At 42.4% G+C, this 25,142-nt stretch overlaps 1 protein-coding gene across 1 annotated transcript in view; it reads right to left on the reverse strand.

Moving 5' to 3' along the window:
* NELL2 (neural EGFL like 2) overlaps window positions 1-24,591 on the reverse strand; it is a 147,042-nt gene extending 122,451 nt beyond the window's left edge. Inside the window, exons 1-3 of the mRNA XM_080576681.1 lie at window positions 24,077-24,591; window positions 23,867-23,995; window positions 1,475-1,625 (exon numbers count right to left, since the gene is read on the reverse strand). Coding sequence (XP_080432807.1) covers window positions 1,475-1,625; window positions 23,867-23,995; window positions 24,077-24,131 — 335 coding nt within the window. The 5' untranslated portion in view covers window positions 24,132-24,591. The remainder of the gene's footprint in view (window positions 1-1,474; window positions 1,626-23,866; window positions 23,996-24,076) is intronic.
* Between the last annotated feature and the right edge of the window lie 551 nt (window positions 24,592-25,142).

Below are 25,142 nucleotides of genomic sequence, written 5' to 3' on the forward strand. Positions count from 1 at the left end.
AGTACCAGTCACAGCTAAAAGTCTCTTGCCTTCTCTCAGAAGGACAATTGTTACTCGCTTTTCCAAACTCATCTAGAGTTTCACATTGGCGAAATCTTTTCCCACCTCTGCAGGTGTTTTGACACATAAAAGTTTCATCTCTCATTTTGAAATTTCAACTCTAGTTGTGTTGGTCCTATCAGCAGCACAACCAGCCCACGCTCTTCCTATAAATGTAGAAACAAGCTTAGTTAGGGCACAGCTGGCCCTACAGACTGGTTTCCTCATTTGTGCCAGAATAAACTTGTCCATCTGGGATGATTTCCACCTATGGTGGTACAATCTGAATTAGAAACTCAATATTCACAGCTGCCCAGTTCTGCCCATTGCTCACTCTTACAGATGAGACATAGGTAACAACAGAGAAGCCATTTGGCGTTTTGATATAACTTCAAAAAACGTCGTGCAAGAGGCATTCAAACACCCCCTTGCAATGGTAAAGATGCTTTTATAAGCTTCGCATAATGACCCTTAGGAATATTTTCCTTTTTATTTCTTCCACTCTCCCTCCCCCTCTTTTTTTAAACAGGTGAATTGCAGAAAGTGGGGCCTCTGGGAAATAAAATACAACTGGACCACCTTCCAGCACAAAATAATTGATGCCACACCTGATAATGAAAACTTGCACACTTTTGTAAAAGCAACAGGTATTTTGCTTTGCTTGAACATCCATCTTTACCTTATTTTTTTGTACATTGCAGTGAGACTGACAAGAAAGAATTAGTGGGATTATACACAGGAAAAAAAAATAAGAACTCTGAACCTAAAGCAGATGTCTGTTGTTGGTACTGATGACTGCTTAGAAAGCACACATTTTAAAACTCCTTTTTACTCTGTCACAGAGTCATAGGGAGGTTATTTTTATTAGCCATTACTCAGAAATATAAAGAATATCTTATTCCTCTAGCAGTTGTTATCCTCTCAAAGAAACAATCCTCAAATGCTCAGTGTCATTTACTTTAGTTATTTAAGGCTGACAGCGTTCTGAGTTAAGTGCTCTGCCGTTCGTTGTAGGTGTAAGCCAATAACTGGAGGATCTTTTTCTCTATTTTTTTTAACTGCCCACAGTGTTAAAAACTAACTGGTGAAGCAGCAAATGTATAAGGCCAGGCTTTGCAAATCAGTGTGGCTCTACAGATGTGACAGCTTCACACCAACTGTAAGGACCAGATGCTCAGCTGTGACCAGCAAGAGAGAAATGGCTTTTCATGCCCTTAGTGGCAAGAGACATTTGAAGAGTGACAGCTGCTTCACTATCCCTTGACAGATTTGGACTTGTGAAATTTTACGCATCCTCACAATATGCCTACCCATACACCACATATATATTTGCAGATGACCTGTTACACAACAGTATTGCCATAATTTATGTTCAATTTTTGACTGCATGAATACATATACTTTAATTAGATGGCATACAGGTAGTGGTACTTACCTGTGATCTAAATGATGAATAGAGAGAATAACCCCTGAATTTAAATGGGCTTGTTTTAAGGTCACCAGGATTGTGAATTCATATTTATTTCTCAACTTCTGAAAAAAGTTTTCAGCTGTTTCTGGAGACGCCTTTACAGTTCTTGAAGTATCTAAAAGAAAATGCAGAAAAACACTCAGTATAAAATATTACTTTACTTTACAAATTCAAATCAAAGAGTTTACAAAATAACGAACTACATCTGAGTAGCACAATGAACAGAGAGGCAAAAACGGGGATAAAAGTGTTTAAAACACTGTTACATGAAGTGAGAGCCATTGCAACAAAAGAAACATGTTTTCTAGGACACTCATTCTGTTCTGGGTGGGGGGATTCATTTTGTTTGTTTGTTTGTTTGTTTGTTTTTTTAAGTGAGGGTCATGACATTTACTCTCTGTATGGATGGCCAGATGGTACCTTAATATCTCATCCAAAATATGGACTCATTAGGAAACAAGCACATACAGATAACACTGGATATGAGGCTAATCTGTGAAGCGTGACCTGAGCTTCTTTTTTATGACTTCTACAAAAATGTTATGCTTAATAGCTATGCACAAGTATTATTTTTTTAATTTAAAAAAAAAAGTTTCTCATTAGGGACAATCTACTCAGTTTTAAGTAATAGTTACAAATGAACTTAAAACCTCACCATTTTTCAAAATATAGTCTTTCTAATTAATCATTATATACTCCAGTTGTGCAGCACGTTGCTGCTGCTTCTTGTACAGGATGTCAAGAACAGTTGTTAGAGTAATTGCACATACACAAAAAAGATTTTCTTTTAAAAGCCCACACATGATCTGAAGACTGAAGCAATGCTTCTGTTGAATTCACATAATTCTATGCGAACACACACATAGAAAATAAAAAGGCTCAACCTTAAGCCCCCTGGAGAGATAATTTACAAAATAAGATGTTAAAATGCTAGAAAAACAATTCCCAAGGTTTTTCATAATATATTATACTAGGAAAAAAAACCTTAATATATGTTTTTAATGCATAAAATCAATTCATTAGAGTGTGTAATCAACTGTGCAAAAACTAAATCAATTCACAAGCTTCTTGTCATTACAATTTAAACATCCTGCTCTAAGTCAGGGGCACTAATTCAGGGACAGAAACAGCAGAAGAGCTAACTGCAGCAGAAATGCTGATTTTCTGTTGGCAGCACTGAAGATGAGCTCCAGTTTACACTGCTGTTCCAAGAAAGTGGTTTACATTGCAAGGGGTAACTACAAAAATACTACTGTGTATTAACAGCAAACATTTTAATGTGCTTTGTGAAACAAAAATATTTTAATGTGTTTAAGAAATATAACAATCTGCACGACCCAAAAGTCCTAACCAGACTCCTGTACAGTGAGCTGAATTTGACTCATTTTTCTTCACAAAGGGGAATTAAAAAAAAAAAAAAAAAAAGATCTTTGAAACTTCCTATCTTTTCTACTGCGGATTGCATAACTCTCTCACTGAAGCAGACATCCATGGTATTTTAATGGAACTCTTAATAAATCATAAAGCAACTCAAATAGAATTACATCAAAGCATTCATTTTTAGCCAAGGGACACTAACAGAGTGGAATGACATAGGTTTGCATGCTGGAAGATAGTTTAACTGCATTAACTATTTCCAGCAATATAAACAATCTATTCCCAGCGGGCAGAGCAGAGGAAGGACACAGAACGAACATATCACGATCACAAGCTCCTCGTGCACTGCAGCTCTTATCAGCAGCTTTCCTATCAAGATACAGAAGAATACATGAAAATGAAAATATTAAACCCACATAGAAGCCTACAGAGCCAAATTCTTCGGTATAAAGCACATCCTCTATCCAAGTTGGCAACCAGGGGAGCTGGGTTTCTCATCTTCAAAAGCCCAGACAATATCCTTTTCTTTTGCAGGTTCATTATCATTAGAGCATTTACACAGTCTGGTTTGGGGCCCACAAACATGTTACATGTTTACACTCGAACTAGAATAATCTCATTTTGACTAATGACAGAAGATGTGACCAGGTATAATAAAACTATATTTATGTGTTTGTGCGCATAAGCAAGAGGCTCTGCCCTGAGGAGCAGAGCTCACCTGCCTGAAGGGCTTGTAGTCTCAGAAGTCTCTGTCAGGATGAGCAGTGCAATTTAAAGTAAATAACAGCGGCAGAACAAAACCCAAAGCTGGGACCACTGGAATGTGTGAAACCTTCTTGCTTACATCTTAATCACTCTTACTGCACTGTAACAATGCTCTTGTCCCTCTAACAGCCTCATATTTCTTTTAAAGTTCCTTGCTGGAGATATTTTGCTCAATTTCAGAAGATGACTGAAACCAAGCCTATAGAGTATACCCCATGAAAACCCAGTATTTTTTCAGCCACATTAATTCAGGCTGATTCCCCTTCACCTACAACATTGCAAGCATTACTAAGAGGAACGGGAAGGGTGGAGGAAAAGGGTTATGAAGATGATTTCTACATCATCACCTCCCTATCAGTTAGAGCTGATAAAGTACCCAGCCATATGCACGTGACAGTGAAGAAGCTGCACAGGGCCTTCATTCAGCAGCTTTTGTGTCAGGTCATATAAGTCGTACTCAAATTTAGAAAGTCAGCACACAGGAATCTATAGAGACAATACAGTACTGATTAGATACAATCAGTTTCCATGCTTGTGTATTGGAGTTGGACACACAACATTTATGGTTTTCCATTGCAGTAGGAGGTATATGAGTTTGATGGGAAGACAGGGACAAAGGAAGAGGAGGGAAGAGGAAGAAGGCTAGAGGAAAAAGTCAAGACAAAGTCACATCAGAACTGCGTGAAATAGCAGAATCTGGATTTTCCCTGTGCAGTTCTGAATCCTAGAAGATGCTAAAGTGCCTCTCCGCCCCAGTTACACTCTGGTTTATCCATATGCATCATTCCTAGTTTTGACTTCTATCACACCCTACCAGTGCAAGTCTTGAATGCTGTATGCTGGAAGTGGTCCACAGGACTATGCTTGTTTAACAAAAATAAAATCCATAACCTTTAAATTAGAAAGAAATATTAATTTCCACCAAATCCAAATTATATTCTCAGTAGCAACAGATGAAAGAAAGTATATGTATAATAGAGGTACCATTACACAAGGCCAGTTCCATTCACACATAAATGATTATCTCCCTCCCACACACACAATTTATTCTAATTGGAATTACTGGGAATGCAAACACTTTGCTACAGACAGCCTGTGATATAGCAAGGAAACAAACCCTAGCAGCCACGTGGAGCAGTCCACAGCCTCCCCGCCCCTCATTACTACGCTGAGACAGACATGGGAAAAGAAGAGCTGCCTCTACACAGGCAAGAGAGGAATCTTTTTTGATGCCTACTCATGTCACCCCTGTGAATCATTACCCTATCATTAGGCTGGACAAGAGTTTTCCATTCTTTTATTTCTATAAAACAATATCTGGGCACACTATACTTTCATCGTGACCTTAGACTACCTTCTCAAAAAAATAAAAAAATAAAAGCATCTGGACTTGATTAGATCATGCTGAAAGCCTATGTATTAAGATTATTGCCACATTACCTGATACAGTATTAAATTGCCAAAACACATGGCCATTCAGTCTTGGTATTGCAAATAGTTCATACTTACTGTACCAAAGAGCTACACAGCTTTTTGAATTATTCCTACTCTGATGAAGTACAGCACCCTTCGCTCAGTGCAAGCACCAGGTGGATTTCTTAAAAAAAAGACCAGTGAAAGGTCCTTGATCCATCTTTTTACACTAACACAACAGTGCAAATCCCTCATTCCAATTACCTTTGAACACTAGCAGTAGTTGCTTGATAGATCACCAGCTGTGCTCAATAAATACTGATTCAGGATTGTTCTTGACATTTGGCTTCTGGAAATCATTTTAAGACTGAAGGAAAATACTTTACTGGAACTGGACTTCTTCCATAATAGCTTGGAAAATCAAACTGGTATATCTCGGTTAATAGTTTGTGGTTTCTCAAGAGTTACATAAAAACCTCATACTGTGAGCACTTTTAATACACAAAACCAACATCCTAAATCTTTTGATATTAGACTGCAAAAAAAAAAATAATGGCAAAAACTATTAGTTTGAATGAGAAATTTGTCTCTAGCCATGTTACTTTTGTATCATTTTTGCATTCCTAGAATATTGCATATGTTTGGATTGACTACACCAGAACAACTCACAAATCCATAGCATTAACACTCTATTTTTAATTTCTAGAAGAGTGAGTGAAATGAAAGAAACAAAAATCCAATCTCAAAGCATAACACATTGAATTCATTGGTAAATTTAAAGGTTATAGCATGAAAATGCCTTTAGATGGAATAATAATGCTCATTCGGTAACATGTAGAGCTGATGTGAGACGTGATTTAGCAAAACTACTGAAAACAACGCAATAAACTGGGGAAGAAGGCTGGGGGAAGGGAGAATTAATATGCAACATGCACATACCATGGTAGGCAATAATAATGATTTACAAAGTCAGCAGAACTGATCACCTGAGAATTAATTAGAGCTAATTCGGCTAAGTTTGCACACAGTAATTGAGGAGAGTTTACAGTCCTAGGAAGGATGCAGACAAGCAGTAGGAGGTGGTTGGTCTTCATCTGGAACAGCTAGTTGTGAGGTGATCAGCTGGCCACAGGCACAGAAAAACAAATCCTGTAAGATCTAGCATTGCAAAGCAGTCTGAATGCTCAGTGAAGGAAACCACTGACCACAGGACCTGAAGGAACTCTGCCAATCAAAGAAGCTTAGTGACTGCCTCTGCTCAGCATTTGCAACAGCAGTCTCATCTAGGAGGACACATTTTCCCTCTCACAGACAATCTGTACTCACAGCTTTTGCAAACACTGGAGCCATTCACTCCTGGAGGTGTTAAGCTTATACACTGTCATTTCAGTCATGCTCACGAGATGACTGCCCCATCCCTGGAAGCGTTCAAGGCCAGGCTGGATGGGGCTTTGGGCAACCTGGTCTGGTGGGAGGTGTGCCTGCCCATGGCAGGGGGGGTTGGAATTAGATGATCTTCAAGGTCCCTTACAAACCAAACCATCCTATGTTAATTACTACAGTATATCCAAGACAGTAAGTCTAACTTTCAACAGTACTCACTCCATAGCCTAAAGGCACTACCACCAGTCTAAACTGACACAGCAGAAAGAGGTGGAAGCCTTTAATTACTTCTCCTCGCCCCTGTGGTGACAACTGCATTCATGCAAATGCATGGGGAACCAGACTGGGCAACTGATCCAGCTATAACTAACCAACTTCCCCCTACTACCTAAAAGAGGTATTGGAAGCAACCAGGAACAAGTTACTGGAGGTAAGCAGAAAGACTTCCACACAGACCTCCAGCAGTGTAACAGATTGCATAGTAAAAAGTCTACATTCAAATATGGTTTAGGACCAGCCATCCATTACAGATGTTTTCCAGCCCACATTAAAAACAAACCGTTATTAAATGGAATGGATAACTTGTCTTAGCATAGGGTGGGCTCTTCAGTTTCTGAAGTGCATCTAAAACTAAACATACAGGATGAACTGAATTATAAAACAAACTCCTGCAGAAGAGCCTTTGAAGGAGGCTTTCTAATTAATGGAGCTCCACAGTTTGCTTCATGTGCACATAATCAGCTTTTAATAGCTGCATCTATAAATCAATTCTGCATCTAACTGTAGGTTTGCTGAACTACCCAAATTTAATTCTAGTGGTTTGTGAGAAAATGGAGAAGTGCTGCAGGCTAAAAACACTATCAAAATATAATAAAGCTAGCTCAATTTTGTTTCATTTTCCTATACTAGTTCGGATCAGTGTCACAAGCATAAATTCACATTGTGTCACTTCTCCTTATTACATTTTTGGGCTAATCTTTCACTTAACTAGGGATTTCACAAAGTCTACAAAGGGCAACAATATCTCAGATTGTTTACTTTACACAGTTCTTTATTTAAGTAACCGATGCAGACTAAGTTACTCTCAGAAAACGAGGCAGAATGTGAAGCTGGTCCCAAAGCAGAATCTTTACAAGGTTGAAAGGGTACAGCAGGTTTTAAGTGGAGCACAGGGCATTCAAATTCATGAGCTGCATTCCTGTAACAATGACTGTAATGAAAACTGAAGATAGAAAGAAGTAAAGCAATGTTTATTAGACCAAAACCCCACAATACGATGTTATGGTTTCAGTGGGAATGTTGATTGGGTTAGTTTTGTGGGTTTTTTTTTGTTTTGTTTTGTTTTTTTAATACATACCTGATTCTTTATTTGAACTGATAAAACATTTTGAGCTACTTTTCATAGAGTCATAGAGTCATTTACATTGGAAAAGACCCTTAAGAACAACACAATTTTCCTACAAGCTTGTTCATTCCTGCCTCCTGATAGGTTCCCAAGCATTTCAGAGAGAATAGCAAAACAGGCGCAGCTGCAGTCTTCCAAAACCACATGAACCTGATTTGGTTTCTGCCAAGCCCTAGGGAGGAGCTCTGCGGGAGTTTGGGAGGAGGTGCTGCAGTCCTGTCCCAGCTTTGAAAGACTAAAAGACAGGGGGTGAGCACTGACCCCGTAAGACTCCCACTGGGGCCATTCCCAAAGGAGGTGCATGGCACTGCCAGATTGTCAGGTCTGGGTGAACACTATGACTATGGTCTAATTGTATGTCAGGATCCAACCAGGTAAATATATAGAGACCTTTAAGCACCTTGGTGCTCCCTATAAACTGGGTGCTACCTACTCTCAACAGCACAAAAACTCATGAACCGGGAGGGAGCAAGGACTCCAGTAAATATCCCAGGCTGAATGATCAGGGATCTTTCAGGGAATGATTTTGGGATGCCACACAGACTGCATCTGCCTGTGCAGTTAAGGCACCACCACAGTTGATCACCATCTACGTGTCTTCCTTCTCGTCTCCATTACAGAGATGGCTCAACACAGATAGAGGTAGGAAGAACTGCAATGGATGGGAAGGAGAAACAGAGGAGCAAAAAATGCACTTAAACTAAACAATTGACACAAAAACTCACTTGAAGCCAAATCATTACTTCAAATAAAAACAAGGGGAGAAAAGTCACAGTTTGTTCTTGCAGCATTTGGAGAGGTTTCCACTGCCTTTGCTTTGCAGTTGTTTCTATTCTGAATGTCAGCCACAGTTTTGGTGAGCCACCCAGCAAGGGCTTTCCTCCAGCTTCACACAAGCAGACCTATGTTACATATGCAAAGTCCCACAAGTCACGATGGAGTGACACAAGAGACTTAGAAGGGCCTGTTTCTGAGCACACTTGTTTTTCTCCCAATTATACTCACTGTTCATACTGATAGCCTCAAAAAATATTAAACACATTACTTCTGGTCAAAACTCTGACCCACCTACAAGCTACATACTTGTGTATTTAAAGCCCTTTCAGCACAGCTGAGAACATAAATCCACTGCAGGAGAAGATGCGGAAAAAAGTACTGAGAGTCTGGGCATGTATGCCTGAATGCAGCTGCAATGTTTCTGATCTGAAATAACCAAACCATTACGGAGCTTGTGTAATTGGGAGTTGTTTGTGCATTTACATAAGTAATCATGATTTCATTCAAAGAGCTTTGTTTGTAATGTTTTGTTCTCCATGGTCAAAGTCCCAAGGCAATTTTTGCTTGGTTTGTTAAGCTTGTTTGGTTTTGGTTTTGTTTTTTTTAAGCTAAAGAGCAATAAAAATCAACAAATACAATACACAAAATACAAATACAAATGCATTTGCAAAATGCAATGAAAACAGAACATATTTCATATAGGAGAAAACCCTCCACCAGATATGATAGAATGGGACAACTGGCTGGCAAAAGCCCTCAATCATTCTTGCTAGCTCCAGGCACTGACTTGGATGTCTCTTTAGGAAAGAGTTTGCAAATACAAGACTGTCTGGGGCAAACTATGGCTGCAATATATCATGCATTCATTGTAAATTAACAATAATATCACCAAAAATCTGCTTCTGTCCAGGACCATTTCGTAGAAGAGATTATTCAATGTTAGTTTGAGAGTGATTATACTTGGAATTAAGCCTCTGAACTTACGTACTAGCCACTTCCAGACACAGAAGACAAGGAAAGTCAAATGAAGCTGAATCTTTCTGTAATGCTGAGTTTACCTTCCCACAGCCTGACTGACTTCCCCTGCTAAAACAGCCTCCTTGTGCATCCTTGTGCATACACAAAACAGTTGTTCAGGTGCTACCCGCTGAAATACAATCAAGCTCTTTCAAACATGGCCAAACCCCTGAGATAATCTTGGGATTTGGGCTATGAAACGATTCTTCATGGCACACACATACACAACCGGATCACACTGCACGGAATGGGGAAGGTGGATCTTTCCTTCCACCCAGCCACCTACTACACGAGCAAAATCCAGCCGCTTCTGTGAAGTTGTCACATTAACAGTGCAGCTGCAAGGATGATTCCCCACATTGATAATAACCAGGGAAATGCTTCAATGGCAGTGAATCTCTGTGTGCCAGTAGCACACTGCAGACAACCACAGCACCTTTGCTTGGTTAGCAGATCCTTTCAACACAATGAAATAAATGCAGAGAGATCCAGTGGCTAAATTTACACCACTACAAAAATCCATTTGAGCAGCAGGACAACATATCAAAGTTCTCTTTTGATCTCGGGCTTAATTTACCAGATCACAATGTTAGTACAATTAGATGTCTCTCACCCTCCCTTTGGCTATGGTCCCTTTGGAAAAAAAAAAAAAAAAAGAAAAAAAAAAAGGAATTTTCACCCAGGTTACAAGTCCAAGCAATTTGCTATAAGGCAAAGTAGCACAGCTGCAAGTCAGGTGCACTCTTCCAGAAATACGTAGGGTCCATGTCTGAGGGTTTCATGACTTGGAGACTCAGTAGGCAAAATGTAAATAGGTAAATAAATACAGTAAAAGTTCTAGACAGAATCTTCAACAGCATATTTTTCAAACCTTTTGCAATGGATGAGAAACCTAACTGTAGGAAAACCTGAATTTAAATGTATAGAGCTCCAGATAATAAATCTGTATTCTTAGCAGTACACTGAAACAACTGAATTGCTTAAAAAAACTATACAGATCCTACCATGCTAGATTGATACTAAAACAATTCCCACCAAACTGCCAAAGAATATGTGAATGTGCACTTCTGAAAGGAATATAAGTAATGTGTGCATCAACACAGGGGGAAGCAACATAGAAAAGCATTATCAGGATTTTTTAAATGCATATATGATACAGAAAACCACTATTCCCTGCTCACAAGCAATACTATCTCCTTCAGTGTAACTATGTCATCATGCAAGGTGCTATCACCAAGAGGTGCTATTCAGTGGGGACCTATTACATGATAACGAAGTGACAAAGATGAAAGATGACTTCTGCTCATCATGGAAATTCTACTCGTAGGAAAAATAAAATGTGTGTTGCACGGTATGTTCTGCCCCAGGTGTTTATTATTGTAATGTTTTCTGGTGACTTACAGTTTCTGGGTTATCAACCATAAGATGCAATAGCTTTTTGATTACTAGTTTTCCCTAGTCTATATTCCACCACTATTATCAATTTGTCTTTAAATTCTTTAAGACTCTTTGTATTTGCTCCCTTGTAGGTAATACTTTTAATGATGTTGTTTAGGTTTTTCAGGTCCAATACCACTATAAAACCTATTATGTTTGAAGAACACAGAAGTAGTGTAAAGTGGGATTTCTGTCTGGTTCATTTAACAGGTTCCAGCTACATTTTAAAGACTGCAGTTAGTATAGCTTTATAAATATACATGTATATATACATGAACACACTCACGCCCCTTTAGGCACAATGCGGTTTTCTAGAAGGTTTGAGAATACCTTGAAACCTGTGGAGAAAATGAAGCCTGTCTTGTTTTCCTTGCTGCTGCCATCTGTGGCATATGCACCTGGTTATGCTTGGCTGCATAATGTCATATGAGCACAGTGTGTCAAACTGACCCAACAACAAACAAAAATATCACACCACACAATGCTGTTAACACTGGGACACATACTGAAGAGCACAAGAAAAATAATGTATCGTCTTCCAGCCCTACTGGTGCTGTAATAAAGGCATGATACACACAAAAACTGCTGAAAGACTGGATTTATTTCCACTCCCTAGTCATATAGCACAGGCAGAATTTTAAAAGTTATGCAGGTGATATCATGGGGGAAGGGACAGGAGGAGGAAGCAGGCTGGTTAGCCTTTTCCAAATGAAAAAGTAGATGAAGGAAGGTAAACAAAGTCAAATCAATTAAAACCAATAAAGTACAAACCAGCAGCAATAACAAACCGCAGAAGCAGATTACGCTGGATGTAGATCAAGCTGGATTACGTGACCTACCCTCCTCCCAGAAGCTATGACACAATTCAGGCTCCTCAAATGTATCATATCCCAGCAGGGAACTGGGTCACGCACTGACAGACTGTAAGAGACCAGCACCTTCTAGGGCACCTGTGGATTAGGATCGTGCTGGGCGCTTGTACATCTTCCTGCACAACACCTCCCAGCTCTCCTCCCTTGGCTCTCGCTTGTGCCAGTGTCAGCAAGGCCTACTCATGGCCTCTGGCCTGCTCACCCCCTCTCAAAAGCTCCTTTTCTGTGACCTCTGTGCTGCTCCTGAGGACCCACCACGTGCAGCCTACATGTCACAGGGCCCTTTAGGTTGGAAGGGACCTCTTGAGATTATCTAGCCCAACACCAAGCATGTGCAGATGCGCTGGAGGATTTAGCTTTTTTCTGTATTAAGAATCTAATGGTTTCTCCCTCCTTGCAACAGCTGGGAGTGCTCATCCTAGCTTTCCCTAACCTCTGACTTTCTGGGGTGTAATTGCTTTTGTAGTCACTTTAGGATTCATTGCCTTTGGCTCACCAAACATCTAAGTGTCAAGGCTGAATTATTTTCATACAAGGCAATGGTAAGCTTAAGAAAGAATTAATGTGAGATCAATCTTTATTCCCAGATGAACACAATGATGTGATCTACATGAAAGACCGACTTCTGACACAGAAGAACGGTCAACAGTCAGCAACTTGGGGAAATCCAAAAACCCAGACCTTCGTCCCAGTAACAAAGCCAGCAAGGCATGCAAGGCAGGGGGAGGGAGGCCACCAGTGGAAAAAAAATTATCTCAAGCATGCCAGATGTATCTAACAACACTGTTGCTAGCCCCAGGCCTCTGGTAGTGGCCTGAGCAAACAGCAGTAGATGGGAAGAGAAGGCAGGAGACTGAAACATAAGGGGAATTCAGGTTCCAGCAGAAATAAGGGGGAAGTGCCAGTGGGCAAGGGGGACACAGATGAAGAGAGGAGAAAGGCACCCAAGCCACCAACCTTACTGGCATTCTCAGAAAAGTCACTACTAACCTAATAACTGTTTTGATGCCAGGTGAAGAAAAGCTTAGAAAGATTCGGAACTGTGGATACCAAGGAATACCATACACACAGCTCATCTATGAGCATGGCAGGCAGCAGAAAGTACATGAGGGACTCAAGCTACAGTTCCCAGAGGTCCCAAAGAAGCTGAGGAGGCTCAGAGTTCATCTGAACTCCTGCAATAAATTTCCTTTTAAATCAGGTATTAATGGAATCCTATGGATATGCTAGCCCCAGTGAATCAGGTACATGTTTTACCCACATCCACAGTTTATAAGCTTGGATGAGTTAAAATCACAAACACTTCCAAATGCTGATTTCCTCACTCTTGTTGGCTTGTTTCATCCAAGTAACATTAAAATATACTCAAGTGCACCAAAATAAAGTTTTAGGGAGAAATCAAAGGCACCAGCTTGATTTTAATGAGTATTAGGCATTGGATACCCTGTTGTGTCTTAAAATCTGTCCATCAACATCCCAGATTTCCAGAGTTCGGAAAAATTTACAGGGTAATCCACTCTGCCCTTGGCATATGAACTGGAAGTAACAAAATTACTACAACATAGCTAATTACTCTTTCCTTGACCTCTTTGAATACTAAATAAGTCCTTCATTCTAAACCTCTGGGAATTTTCTAATAGCAGACACTTATCATAAAACACTTCTGTCATTGCTTGGACAAGCTGTACATTTTCAGTTCTTTCAAAATCTTTCTTTCTAAGCTAGTCCTTTTTACTGTATAATCGGGTTTGCTGTTCTTCTCTTCACTCCCTGCAATTCATTGATATTTTTCTGAAATGGAGAAACCCAGAATGAATGCAATACACCAGACAATCTCTGTTTAAAAAAAAAAAAAAAAAAAAAAAAGTGAGCTCCCATGCTTTCCTTACATTTGAAATGCTAACAGATTTTCCTCAAGTTTATCCCACCTTGAATGGGTGCTGAACAAAGCTAGGGACAGTTTCAAGCTTAAGGGAATGAACCAGTGTGACAGGAAATTTTCTGAGTATCTTTGGAACAGCCATGGCCCAATACGGGAATGCATGTTTAGGGAGGTATTAAAGCACAGATTATTGACCTCCAAACCACAAAAGTTCCTTTGGAACCTTTCTGGATCATTATTCAGCTGTGTTTATAGACTACTAGACTTTAGAGACTGCTAGACTTCCAGCCATGGGGTCAAGGCTAGTGCATCTCTTCCCAGTGACTCTTTTCAAAGAATAAACAACATGGACATTACCATCCTCTAATTATCCTTACACAAGCATTTGTGCTGATGAAACTGTCTAAATGTTCCTCTAACAAAGAGAACAACTCTAAAAGTGGAGGTCTTTTTCTTATTATACTCCCTCTATGTTTTTAGAGAAGGAAATTGCCACTTAAATTCCACTAAAAGAGTTCTCAGTTATGGATCACTAGCAATATTGATTGTAATGGTTCCTTTGGAAACATTACAGCCTATCGTAGCAATGTTGTTGCTGCTGCAAATATGTTAATCAGCTGAAACCCTTTTGAACACTGTCTTCAGAATTCTCTTTCAGTCATCTCATCCTTTTATACCATGCCCACTGCTTTAGCACCTTCCAGCGGCACACAGAGATGTGAATGGCATCTCCCAAGACAGCACAACACAAAAGTCAGTTTTCTAAGCTCTTATTTCTCCCTGAAGTCATCAGGATAACACATACAAAAAGTATGCACCAAGAAGAGAAAAATAAACAAAAAATGACTTATCATAAATAATGAAAAAAAAATGCTGTTAAATTCTTGCATGTTGAAAATGGCTACAGCATTCTTTTTTCCACCTAAACATGGCTTTAAAAAAAGGGGGGAGGGGGAATCACCCTGAATGGGATCATAAAAATATTTTTGCAGCAAAATTAAGTTTTTTAAGTCCAGTGCCAGCTACCTGAAATAACTGAATAAACATTCATAAGAAGTATTTATCATGTTAAACAATGCACAACCAGGAAAATAAATAAATAAATACGGTAGTACCCTTTCTTATTACATTTCTTCCCAGATTTTCCCAAGAATAAATCTTTTGGGTAACACAGAAATGGATAAATCAGTATTTCTTAAACACCGAGACAAAACGTAGAGAGTTTCAGCCAAAACAGATGGAGAGAAGAAAAAAAAAAAAAAAAGCAGTGAAAAATAATTTTTCACCCCCTAATTCTTTCCCCCCACACTCTGCTCTGCCTTAGAAGTTAAGGTGGGAGAACATAGCTGCTTTGTGGATATGCACCTTGGCGTGCAGCCAAACAAGACACAATATGGGGAACTGAAGAGTAACTACATGGAAGCACGGCTTCCCATGACAGCTATATATAATCTCCTGCTCTCATCCTCTGGTTTTAAATAACTTACGAGCTCAGCTGCGTGCCTCCCTGAAGATGCACTAGAAGCAGGGAAGTTAACCATTCGCGGAGGTATTTTTTCAAGGCTGCACCCAGATGCACTGGAGAGCACAGACTAGGTGAACGCAAGCCATAGGTGGACTGTAGGGAACCTAATTCCCAGATCTTATAAGGGAACAGTCTGGTTGTGTCAAAATGAGAGGAGGAAACAGACTATGAGATTGATCAACATGAAGGAGTGTATAGGAAATGCTGCTCTCCTCTCCAAAACCTCACTAGAGAATGACCTGTGCTGCAGTGGGGCAAAAAAAAATAAAAATAACTTTAACCTAGCTACTTCATGACAACAGAACTGTCACAGCAAGGTAGTTACGTAAGGGCAGCAAGACCTCATTCTCCCACATCGCTGCCCCTTGCTAACACAATCCTCCTCCAGCAGTATGGAAAGATGTCCTCGACAGCTGCCTGTAGGCCTCTGCCCCTGCTCTCATGACACAGGTGCTTCAAGGTGCTGGGTTCTCTGCCACATGCAAGACAGATGCCATTGTGCTGTCAGTGTCACCTCTGTCACCGGCTGAGACCACTGCACCCCGCTGCACTGCAGGAGGGGCTGCCTGTTGAGGGCTTGGCTGCTCCCAATGGACTGCTGATGGGGACATAGCCATGGAGGAGGCTCCCCTCAGCCTCCACTCCTCCGACCATCCTCCCCTTCTCTGGGAGGAGAAGGCTCTGCCCCACTGCAGCACAAGGATGCCCTCTTTTTCCTTCCATATATGCCCCAGAGCTGCACACCAGGCTCATCTTCGGCTTTCAAACACTCAGTGCCCTAAGATGGCACTAGCTTCAACAAGGGGTTTGTTCTTACGTTATATTAGAAGAGGCCTGACCGTAGATGTAGGAACATGCACGTGCAGTTCTACTTGTTATTGATCAGCATGAATTGTTCTGAGCAATACTGAATGTCTAAACAGAGTGGGGTAATTTGAATTAACCTGAGCAACCAGACTGTCATAGAAAATACAAAGTTTTAGACAATCAACAGTGTCCAAATAGGAATCGGAGCCCCAAAGACCTCAAATGGTTGCAGATATTAGAAGTAACCTGTCTGTGAAAAGCACCAGAAAACATGGCAAAATAGGGCATTCCCCCAGCTGGAGTCAAACCCTCACAGATGAATAAATGCAGGGACTCATCTACTTGCAAAGGTTGAAGTAGCAGAGGTGGGAGGCTTTAGCTGTCCCATTAAGCCCATGCAAATCATGCTGTCTGGCACCGTCTCCCCATGGGATCTGAGCAGGCAAGACATGGTGCCTATTTCAGCACATGTTTCTCTTCCCAAGCCGTAGCTTCTTCCAGAATCTATGCTCTTCAGAAGTTACCAGACCAAATTCTGCCCAAAGTCCATACCAAGACACATAGCACAAGATGAATACATTAAAAAAAAAAAAAAGGCTGTGGAAGGAATATCTAATTTCACCTATTTCATTTCCCTCTCCCCAAAAAGCCCCCTGTAGAAAAACAAATCATAAAGGGAAAAAAAAAAAAAAAAGTTTTATATAGAATATCTTTTCTTGCAATGAACAATGACATCATTTTTAGAGCCATAGTTAAAGTAGCTTTACTGCTCTACACTCAGACCTTTACAACACTTTTTATGCCCAGTATACATTCTCAGTGACATTATTTACTTAAAACTTTCAGCATTAAAACAGTTACAGCCCGAGTGCTACAGGCTGTTTTCTGTCATTTCTTAACAAAATTTTGTATCAGCTATGCACTACTGACTATGTATAGGGATTGCAAGCTCCGCTCCAGAAACCTGAATGTGGAGTATATCAGGTCTCCATTCACAACCCATTTCTCCACTCCAGTCTATGCTGCTCTTCAGTGTCTCATCACCCAGTCTGTACGTATGGCAACCCTGGCTATACGTACAGACTGGACTACAAGACACTGGAGAGCAACCCAGCAGAGAAAGAACTGGGGGTTGTGGTTGATAGCAAGCTGAATATGAGCCAGCAGTGTGCCCTGGCAGCCAGAAGGGCCAACCGTATCCTGGGGTGCATCAAGCACGGCATTGCTAGTCGGTCGAGGGAAGTGATTGTCCCGCTCTACTCTGCGTTGGTGCGGCCTCACCTCAAGTACTGTGTGCAGTTCTGGGCACCACAGTACAAAAAGGACATTGAACTCTTAGAGAGTGTCCAGAGGAGGGCGACGAAGATGCCTAGAGGCAAAGACGTATGAGGAGCGGATGAGGTCACTTCGCCTGTTCGGCCTGGAAAAGAGGAGGCTGAGGGGAGACCTCATCACAGTCTACAGCTTCCTCATGAGAAGGAGTGGAAGGGAAGGCACCGATCTATTCTCTTCAGTCACCAGTGATAGGACGTGAAGGAATGGTGCCAAGCTGAGGCAGGGGAGGTTTAAGTTAGACATCAGGAAGAGGTTCTTCACTGAGAGGGTGGTCACACACTGGAACAGGCTCCCTAGGGAAGTAGTCACGGCACCAAGCCTGTCGGAGTTTAAGAAGCGTTTGCACTGTGCACTTAGTCACATGGTCTGAAATTTGGGTAGACCTGTGCGGTGCCAGGAGTTGGCCTCAATGATCCTTGTGGGTCCCTTCCAACTCGGGATATTCTATGATTCTATGGGTCTATTATTACAAGCACCAATCACAAGTCAACCCCACTGAAGTTTTGCTCTTCCCATAGCTCTCCCACCTTCTGCTTTACAGATAAGTCAGCCCAGCAGTATCCAGTGCACAGTGATAGTGGGTATATTTATGATTACTCAGGAGTAAAGAAAGGGTGTGGCTATGCAGTGGCTAAGTACATGACAGTTCTGCCTAAGCGTGGCACTAGGAGACATGTTTTAGTGATGGGACTCGGTAGATCAGGTTGATGGTTGGAGCTGATGATCCGGAAGGTCTTTTCCAACCTAAATGACTCTATGATTCTCCATGCGTAGTAACTCAGCATGGTTTAGGATGGATATTGCATGCAGGATTTTCACATACTGCCTCCTCCTTTTTTTTGGGCAGGCTCTTCCAGCAGCAAATGCTTCCCAAACACCTCTTCCTCTTGTTAATACTGCTGAAAGGAGGAGGCTATTGAGCATTCTGCTCTTACTTCTGGGGCAAGAGGGTGCCTTGCAGCAGCAGTCCCCACTCTTCAGCCTTGCTCTTCAGGGCTCTCCTCAAGCACCAATCCCAGCTCCACAGCAACACGGGTCACAGGGGCAGTGCCATACTGCAATAGTCACTGCTTGTACAGCAGAAAAAAAAGGGGCAGAGGTGTCTCAGTCACATGCAAAAGGTGGAAGGAGAAAGAGGACAGTGGTGGGAAAGCCCACCCATTTGTTCCAGCTATGCCAAAATCCAGACACATCTGCGGCTACCAAGTTGTCCTAGAATACTTGCTTACACTAGACATTTCTATCACTGAAAGAAAGTCCAGTACTTGCTAAAACAAAAATGATTTCAATCTCTCCAAACTAAAGGGTAAGAGGCTTTCTTTGTCTCTTTGAAACATTCTGGGAATTTTAGTTATCTAGAGATGATTTTCGTGCTGGAAGGTCCCACACTTCAAGGATTTGATGACTGAAAGAGAAACCAGATTGCTCCAAGACAAAAAAGCTGCAGACAGGTATTCGCTCTGCAGTCAGCCCTGCCAGTTGGCAACATTAGCATTCCCTCCCCCAGCTCCATTCCTGCTCCTCTTAGATCAGATTCGGGTCTCTAAGACAGCTGGAGAAAGGTTTTATTTATTTTTAAACAGGAATCTCTAATCCATGTTACTGCAGTCAGCCCAGTTAGCTCCTGAAACTGGCCAACTTTGCCATCAGCAGATTAGGGGATGCTCGTATGATCTCTTGCATTGGAAGAGTTGTGGGGACAGTAACCTCTAGCTCCTGGACAGTGACAAGCAGCTGGAAACAGTAATATTTTCAGCAGGCTCAGCTGGAACTAGAAGAGAGCATCTGTCCATGGTTCCAGTGGCAGGTGGCAAGGAAAAAAGCATGTGTGAAGTGCATAGCTAACCTAAATCTTATTTCTGTAACAAGAGAAAGTTTACTCACAGCTAGTTTTAAAGCTTTAGTTTTAGCTGCTTTATTTAGTAACATTCAGAGATATCACAGGCCAAAGAACATAGTACTTTCCAGATAGATGAGATGTGTGTATGTAGTTATATTTTATATTGTTTTGCTTGCATTTTTAAATAATGGGCTAATGATCCAATCACACAGCATTAAGCAATGAATTATTTACAGCAAGAGATGTATTTTAGGGTTTTCTCCCCCTCCTCCCCACACACATTCTGTGCCAGCAAGACCCAGTTCAGAAAACAGTAGCACCAAGTCCTTTTCATTGCATCACACAGACATTAAAGTCATTTCTTTGGTCTTTTAAAGTATATTCCTCCCCCCCACCCCCCCCCACAACCTACAATACACTGCCTCAAGAACTGTTCCTCCTCATCAAGAGTAGCTGAATATTGCTTATAAACATATTATAAGTTACGTATCCTAACCAGTAAAGAGAAAACTCATTCCAAGGGAATTCCAAGTTATGTATTCAGATATACAAGCTGCCACATTTTTGACAGTCATGCCGTTTTTATGTTTTCCTTAAATAAACGTTCCTGTCTGTAACCACCCAACTGCAGTGTTCTGACCACCCTTTATTCTCCTCTTTGAGGAACACATACACCTTTTGATAGATATATACTTTCCTTACACATCACTTTGCTCTCATTTTCATTTTTTGTGCCTCTTTTCACTTGATTTACTATGTACCTTCCACCACTCTCCACTACTGCTGGAGGTGGCTGAAAGATGTCTCCATTAGTGCATTGGACAATGATAGTCTGATGTGTAACACTGAATTACAACAGTTCAGGTGGGACCCAGAAACACTATCAAAATATTATATGAAATATAATAACAATACAGAGCCTAAGGGAGGGGGGAAGGTGGCAAAGTCTCTGCTTAGAGGACTGCCAGGAGACAAAGTTACTCTGGCAGCCTTTAGATTCTCACATCCGAAAATATCATTTTCTATTGCTAGTTGAGATGCCTGGCTTCATTGGGTCTTACATGTGCCTGAAGTGCAGCCTACACTCAGGAAACCTACTGAGGTCAGACATGTCTGACATACGCAAAAGTCTCAACACTATCCAGCCTCTGTTGGTGATACCTCTGTCTGCCTTATCAAGTGTTCACATACTCAAGTGCTCTTGCAGCCATATGATTTTCATATTTGCATAGGAAAATGGCAACGTTTACCTCAATCCCCACTTATCACCTCAAATTGTATTGATGTCATTTACAAATAAGATTATAAAAATGATAATTAGGATTTCTCCAAAAGGAATTCAAAACCTTCTTCAAACAAATTATACTTCAATCCACTCATTTGCTTTGGGCTTTACCTTAAATATCATCCCCATTTTGCAAAGGGAAAACTAAGGTATTGAAAACTTAACTGTAATACATAAACAGGCACCAACAGAGAAGTTTGTGGTGTAGATCTCTGACTTCTGTGCTCTGACCAAAAAAGAAATAATTTTCCTCTCAACATATTTTGACACCATAATATCTGCTGTTGGCTAGAAGTGCTGGCAGATGTTCATATATAGCAACACTAACATTTTTTCTGAAGACTTCCTCCTGTTTTCTATTCATAATTCCATCTTCCCACGAGCTACGCTGGAACATTTTACAACTACTTTGTAAATCACTTTCCTACAGAAAAATAAGTCCCTGCAGCTATACAGGGACAGATTGCATTGGCATTCAGGTGCTACCAAAGCACTACAACCAAGCAACATCAGGAACCTAAAAAGGTTTAAAAATCATGACTATGCATTTAATCCTGATGAAGCCAGTGGGAAGAGTTCTGTTTCACAAGTCTTACACTTTCTATAGGGTGCGTATAGCAACAGATCAGACTGATACACGAAAGGGAAGTCCAAGTGAACACAAATTGCAAATGGTTTGAATTATTTCTAAATCAGTAACTGTTAAGGAGGAATCTAAATGCTCTTGAATGGATAGTAACAGAATAAAACAGAATACATGGCAGCTGTATACTGTGTTATATGATCTAGAGATATAAATTCCTTTAAAAATCTCATGGAAAGGAGAATTTATCAGGATAGCCGATTAGATGATAAAACCCCCTTGCATGGCAAATCGATGCTACATTCAATAAAGCAGTCAACACTGTCTTTTCACCTATAGACAGAAGAAGAGAGACCATTCTGCTTCAGCTACATGTACAATTTCTCCACCATATAATCCCCATATGCCTGTTCACAGTTCAACCTGCCACTTTCATAATTTCTTTCTAAAATAAAGAACAATGTTTGGGCTTTTTATGTTTTAAACATGTATAAAGAAAGGCACTTTACACCAGTCTATCAAAAAGGCAACACACTAAAATGACAAATGTATGTCACGCAATAGACTATTCATCTTCTGAAGAAACCAAAGGGAAAAGGAACAGAAGTTAGAGCTTTGAGAGTAAGTTCATAGATTTAAAGTCATGTGTTTCCTTTCTCCAAAATTATTTGGGCTTAGGACTACAGGTTTTGTATAAGCAAGGAAAAACACAGGCAAAAACCAAATCTGAAGCCAATAAGAATATGTATATCAAATTCACACACTGCAAATACATACATTAAGAGGCATGCCCTGCAGCAATCTCCCATGGTGTTAGCGCTAAGAGCAGAACAAAAATGACTACATGGACCAGTGGCTGATTGAGTAGAGCAGTGTCTGTATTTCTAAAAGCAAGTTAGAAAATGACACTGTCTGCCCACTAAGGACTCCATTTCCTCTAAGAAAATCAGGAGTTTTGTGTAGTAACAGGAAAAGTATATTCAATCCTTCAGGGCACTGAAGGATGCCGAGGTAGCCACTACATAGACCCAAGTGTTCCTGCTTATTTTATTCCCCTGATTCCTTTAAACGAAATACAAGGTTGGTGTGAAAAATTAAAAACTTTTCTCTGCTTTTATTACAACTAAATTAGCAGCCTACTTGGCAACTGCATATTCACAGTTACCAAGAAAAAAAAGGGATAACTTGAAAAAGACTCTTTAGTAACCCAGCAATTTTTTTGTCCCAACACTGGGGGAAATACACAATAAATACAGTTACTCTTACAAGCCTCTAATGCTTGTAAGACTGAAGTCATAGAGAGGTTTCACTCCTCACCATCACCCTGCATTGTAACACAGAGGGGCCTCATCTCTGAGCACCACCGTATCTTAAGCATCCAGCTATTTTACTAGGAATCACGCAGCCATACAAACGTGTTGCCGTTCCCCACGATCACCCTCTCACAGAAGGCTGTTCTGAAGCTGCAAGCCCACCCGTGACATTTAATAAAAGCAGCATGTGTCAGTGTTTCTGAGCGCATACGTGCACGTCTCCACACTAACGTCCATAGTGACACACGCTGGCTGTACCAGGGAAGGACACCGCTACAGAGATCACCTCAAAAAAAGCCCCTGGCAACTATTAGCTTCTAATAAATTATCTCATTAAAGCAACCATGAAAAAACTTCCCTTTCCAGATCTCATCTCCCTTAAGTTATAACTCCTCTGCATGGGAATCAGCCTCGTGCCTGTTGCACCAGGAATTATTTCAGAGCAGAGCAGCTTCTTGTCATGCCAGGAGTTTCAACCACCAAGTCCCTCTATCTGAAAACTACAGGCTGCTGCAGAGATTTCCTCTTGCTCCACCAGATGTTGAGCTATATTCCCTTGCTCTTCTCTAGTCAGGTTTCTAAAGAGCATTTCATCATCTTCCATGTGCTTTTAAAGGCTATTTTTAGGCTTTTTTTTTTTTAGACGAAGATGAGATTTTTCCTGAAGACATTCAGGACTCCAACTTCATTTAAGGTATCGGTACATTATTAAAGCATAACTCAGAAAACACTCTGAAGATGAGGAAGTGTAGGCGATGTAACCTGTGCCAAGAAATTCAGCTGTCCCTTCAGAATTATTTTATAGATCTGTGTGACTCACAATATTAGGAAGTCTAAGTATATTGAAATAAATGTGTCTGTTTTTTTGAGAAGTAGAACAAGACTTTTTTTTTTTTAACTTTGATTAGAAAAATATCACAGGTACTCTGAAAAACCCAAACTCAGCCTTTGTTTCTCGCAGCGGGCATGGCACCGGAGCTCACAAAGGCCACTTTCCCCAGTAAAAAGCGGTGGTTTTCGCCATCTGCCTCGCTCCTCTGGGGCACTCCGGCTGCAGCATTCTGCCGGATCCACGGGAAACTTTGAGCGAGCGTTTCCTTGGCAGGACCGGGGGCATGTTCGGCGGTTCCCAAGTGGAGCCGGGGAGTGGGTGGTGCCGTTATTCATCGCCGCACCCCACGGCTCGCACAAGCAGCCATCTGCCAGCCCCGGTCCTGCTGTACTTTCATTAAGCGTCTACCAGACGAAGGATTTAAAAAAAAAAATCGAAGGGAGGAAAAGCGGGATGTGGGGGAAGGAGGAAGAGGAGGGGGTGCTGGGGGAGCCGCTCGGGGCCGTACCTGGGAAGAGGAAGGCTTTGCTCCCGTTGTGCAGCCCCGGCACCTGCCGCACGCCCGCCGCCGAGCCCGGCAGCCGCAGCTCGGCCAGCACGTCGATCTGCAGCGAGGGGTCCACGCCAAAGCCTGCAACTGCCCCACGAAAGTGCCGTTAAACCCACCGCAACTTTCCGCACCCCCTCGTACCCCCCCCCCCGGATCCCCGCACCTTACCTGGCCCCAGGCAGAGCAGAAGGCAGAGCGTGCCGAAGCCGCTGCCGGACTCCATGGCACAGCGCAGCGCTCAGTCCATAGCCCACCCCCCCCTTTCCAAAAAGGAAAAAATAATAATAATAATAATAAAAAAGGCTCCGGGGAGGGGGGCAGAGGCTGGCTGCCTCCCCGCCTCTCACCGGGAGGAGCGGACCCCCCGCCGCCCCGCAGCGCGCATCACGGCGGCCGGCCGGAGCACACAAAGGCGGTGGCGGGGGGGCCGGGCCGGGCCGGGCAGCGCAGCCCCCCTCCCTTCTCCTCTCCTCCGGTGGGCTTACGACCACCGGGCCGGGGGAGGGGGGGGCAGCCTCCGGCCGTGCCCCGCAGCCTCCCCTTCCCTCCCGGCTGAGGATGCCCCCGCTGCTCCTGCAGCAACCTCCTCCCGGCGACCCCCCCCTCCTCCCAGCCCGGGAGCACCGCTCCGCTCCCCGCCGTCCAGCGGGAGCACGGAGGCCGGCGGGAGGGGCCGCCGGTTTATGGCGAGGCCGCGGGAGCCGCCCACCGCCCACCGCCCACCGCCCACCGCCCACCGCCGGGCCGGGCCGGGCCGGGGGCGGCGCCGCCTCGCCCGCAGGGAGCCGCCGGGGCCCCGGAGCCCCCGGGCTGCAGGGGGGCGACAGGCAGCCCTCTGGGTTCCCCTATGTACCCCCTGCTTTGTTGTCGCCCCCCTCCCCTCCCGCCGGAGTCATCCCGAGACGGGAGAAAGCCGGGCCTAATCCTGGGAAAATAAAGTCGGGGGCGAAACGGGGAGAAATCGGGACTTTGAGCGCTGGGGTGCCGGCCGGCCCGTCCTGAAGGACGGCTTTGCACCACCTCCCTGCCAGCCGAGAGCTCCCCCTCCCCCGGCAAGTGGCGTTTCTGCGCCTCACTGGGTGTAGCGGGGGCCGAGGGCAGCCTCGGGCTTACCTTCCCTTTCCTAAGGACTCCTGATGCTCCATGCTAACGCCCTGCTGCCCGTTGGTCGCGTTCTGCAGGACAAGGAATCGAATTTTTTTTTTTTTTAAATTTTTGCCAGCTTTGCATGCAC

Source organism: Anser brachyrhynchus (assembly GCF_964034855.1).
Source record: "Anser brachyrhynchus genome assembly, chromosome: 1".
NCBI lineage: Eukaryota > Metazoa > Chordata > Aves > Anseriformes > Anatidae > Anser > Anser brachyrhynchus.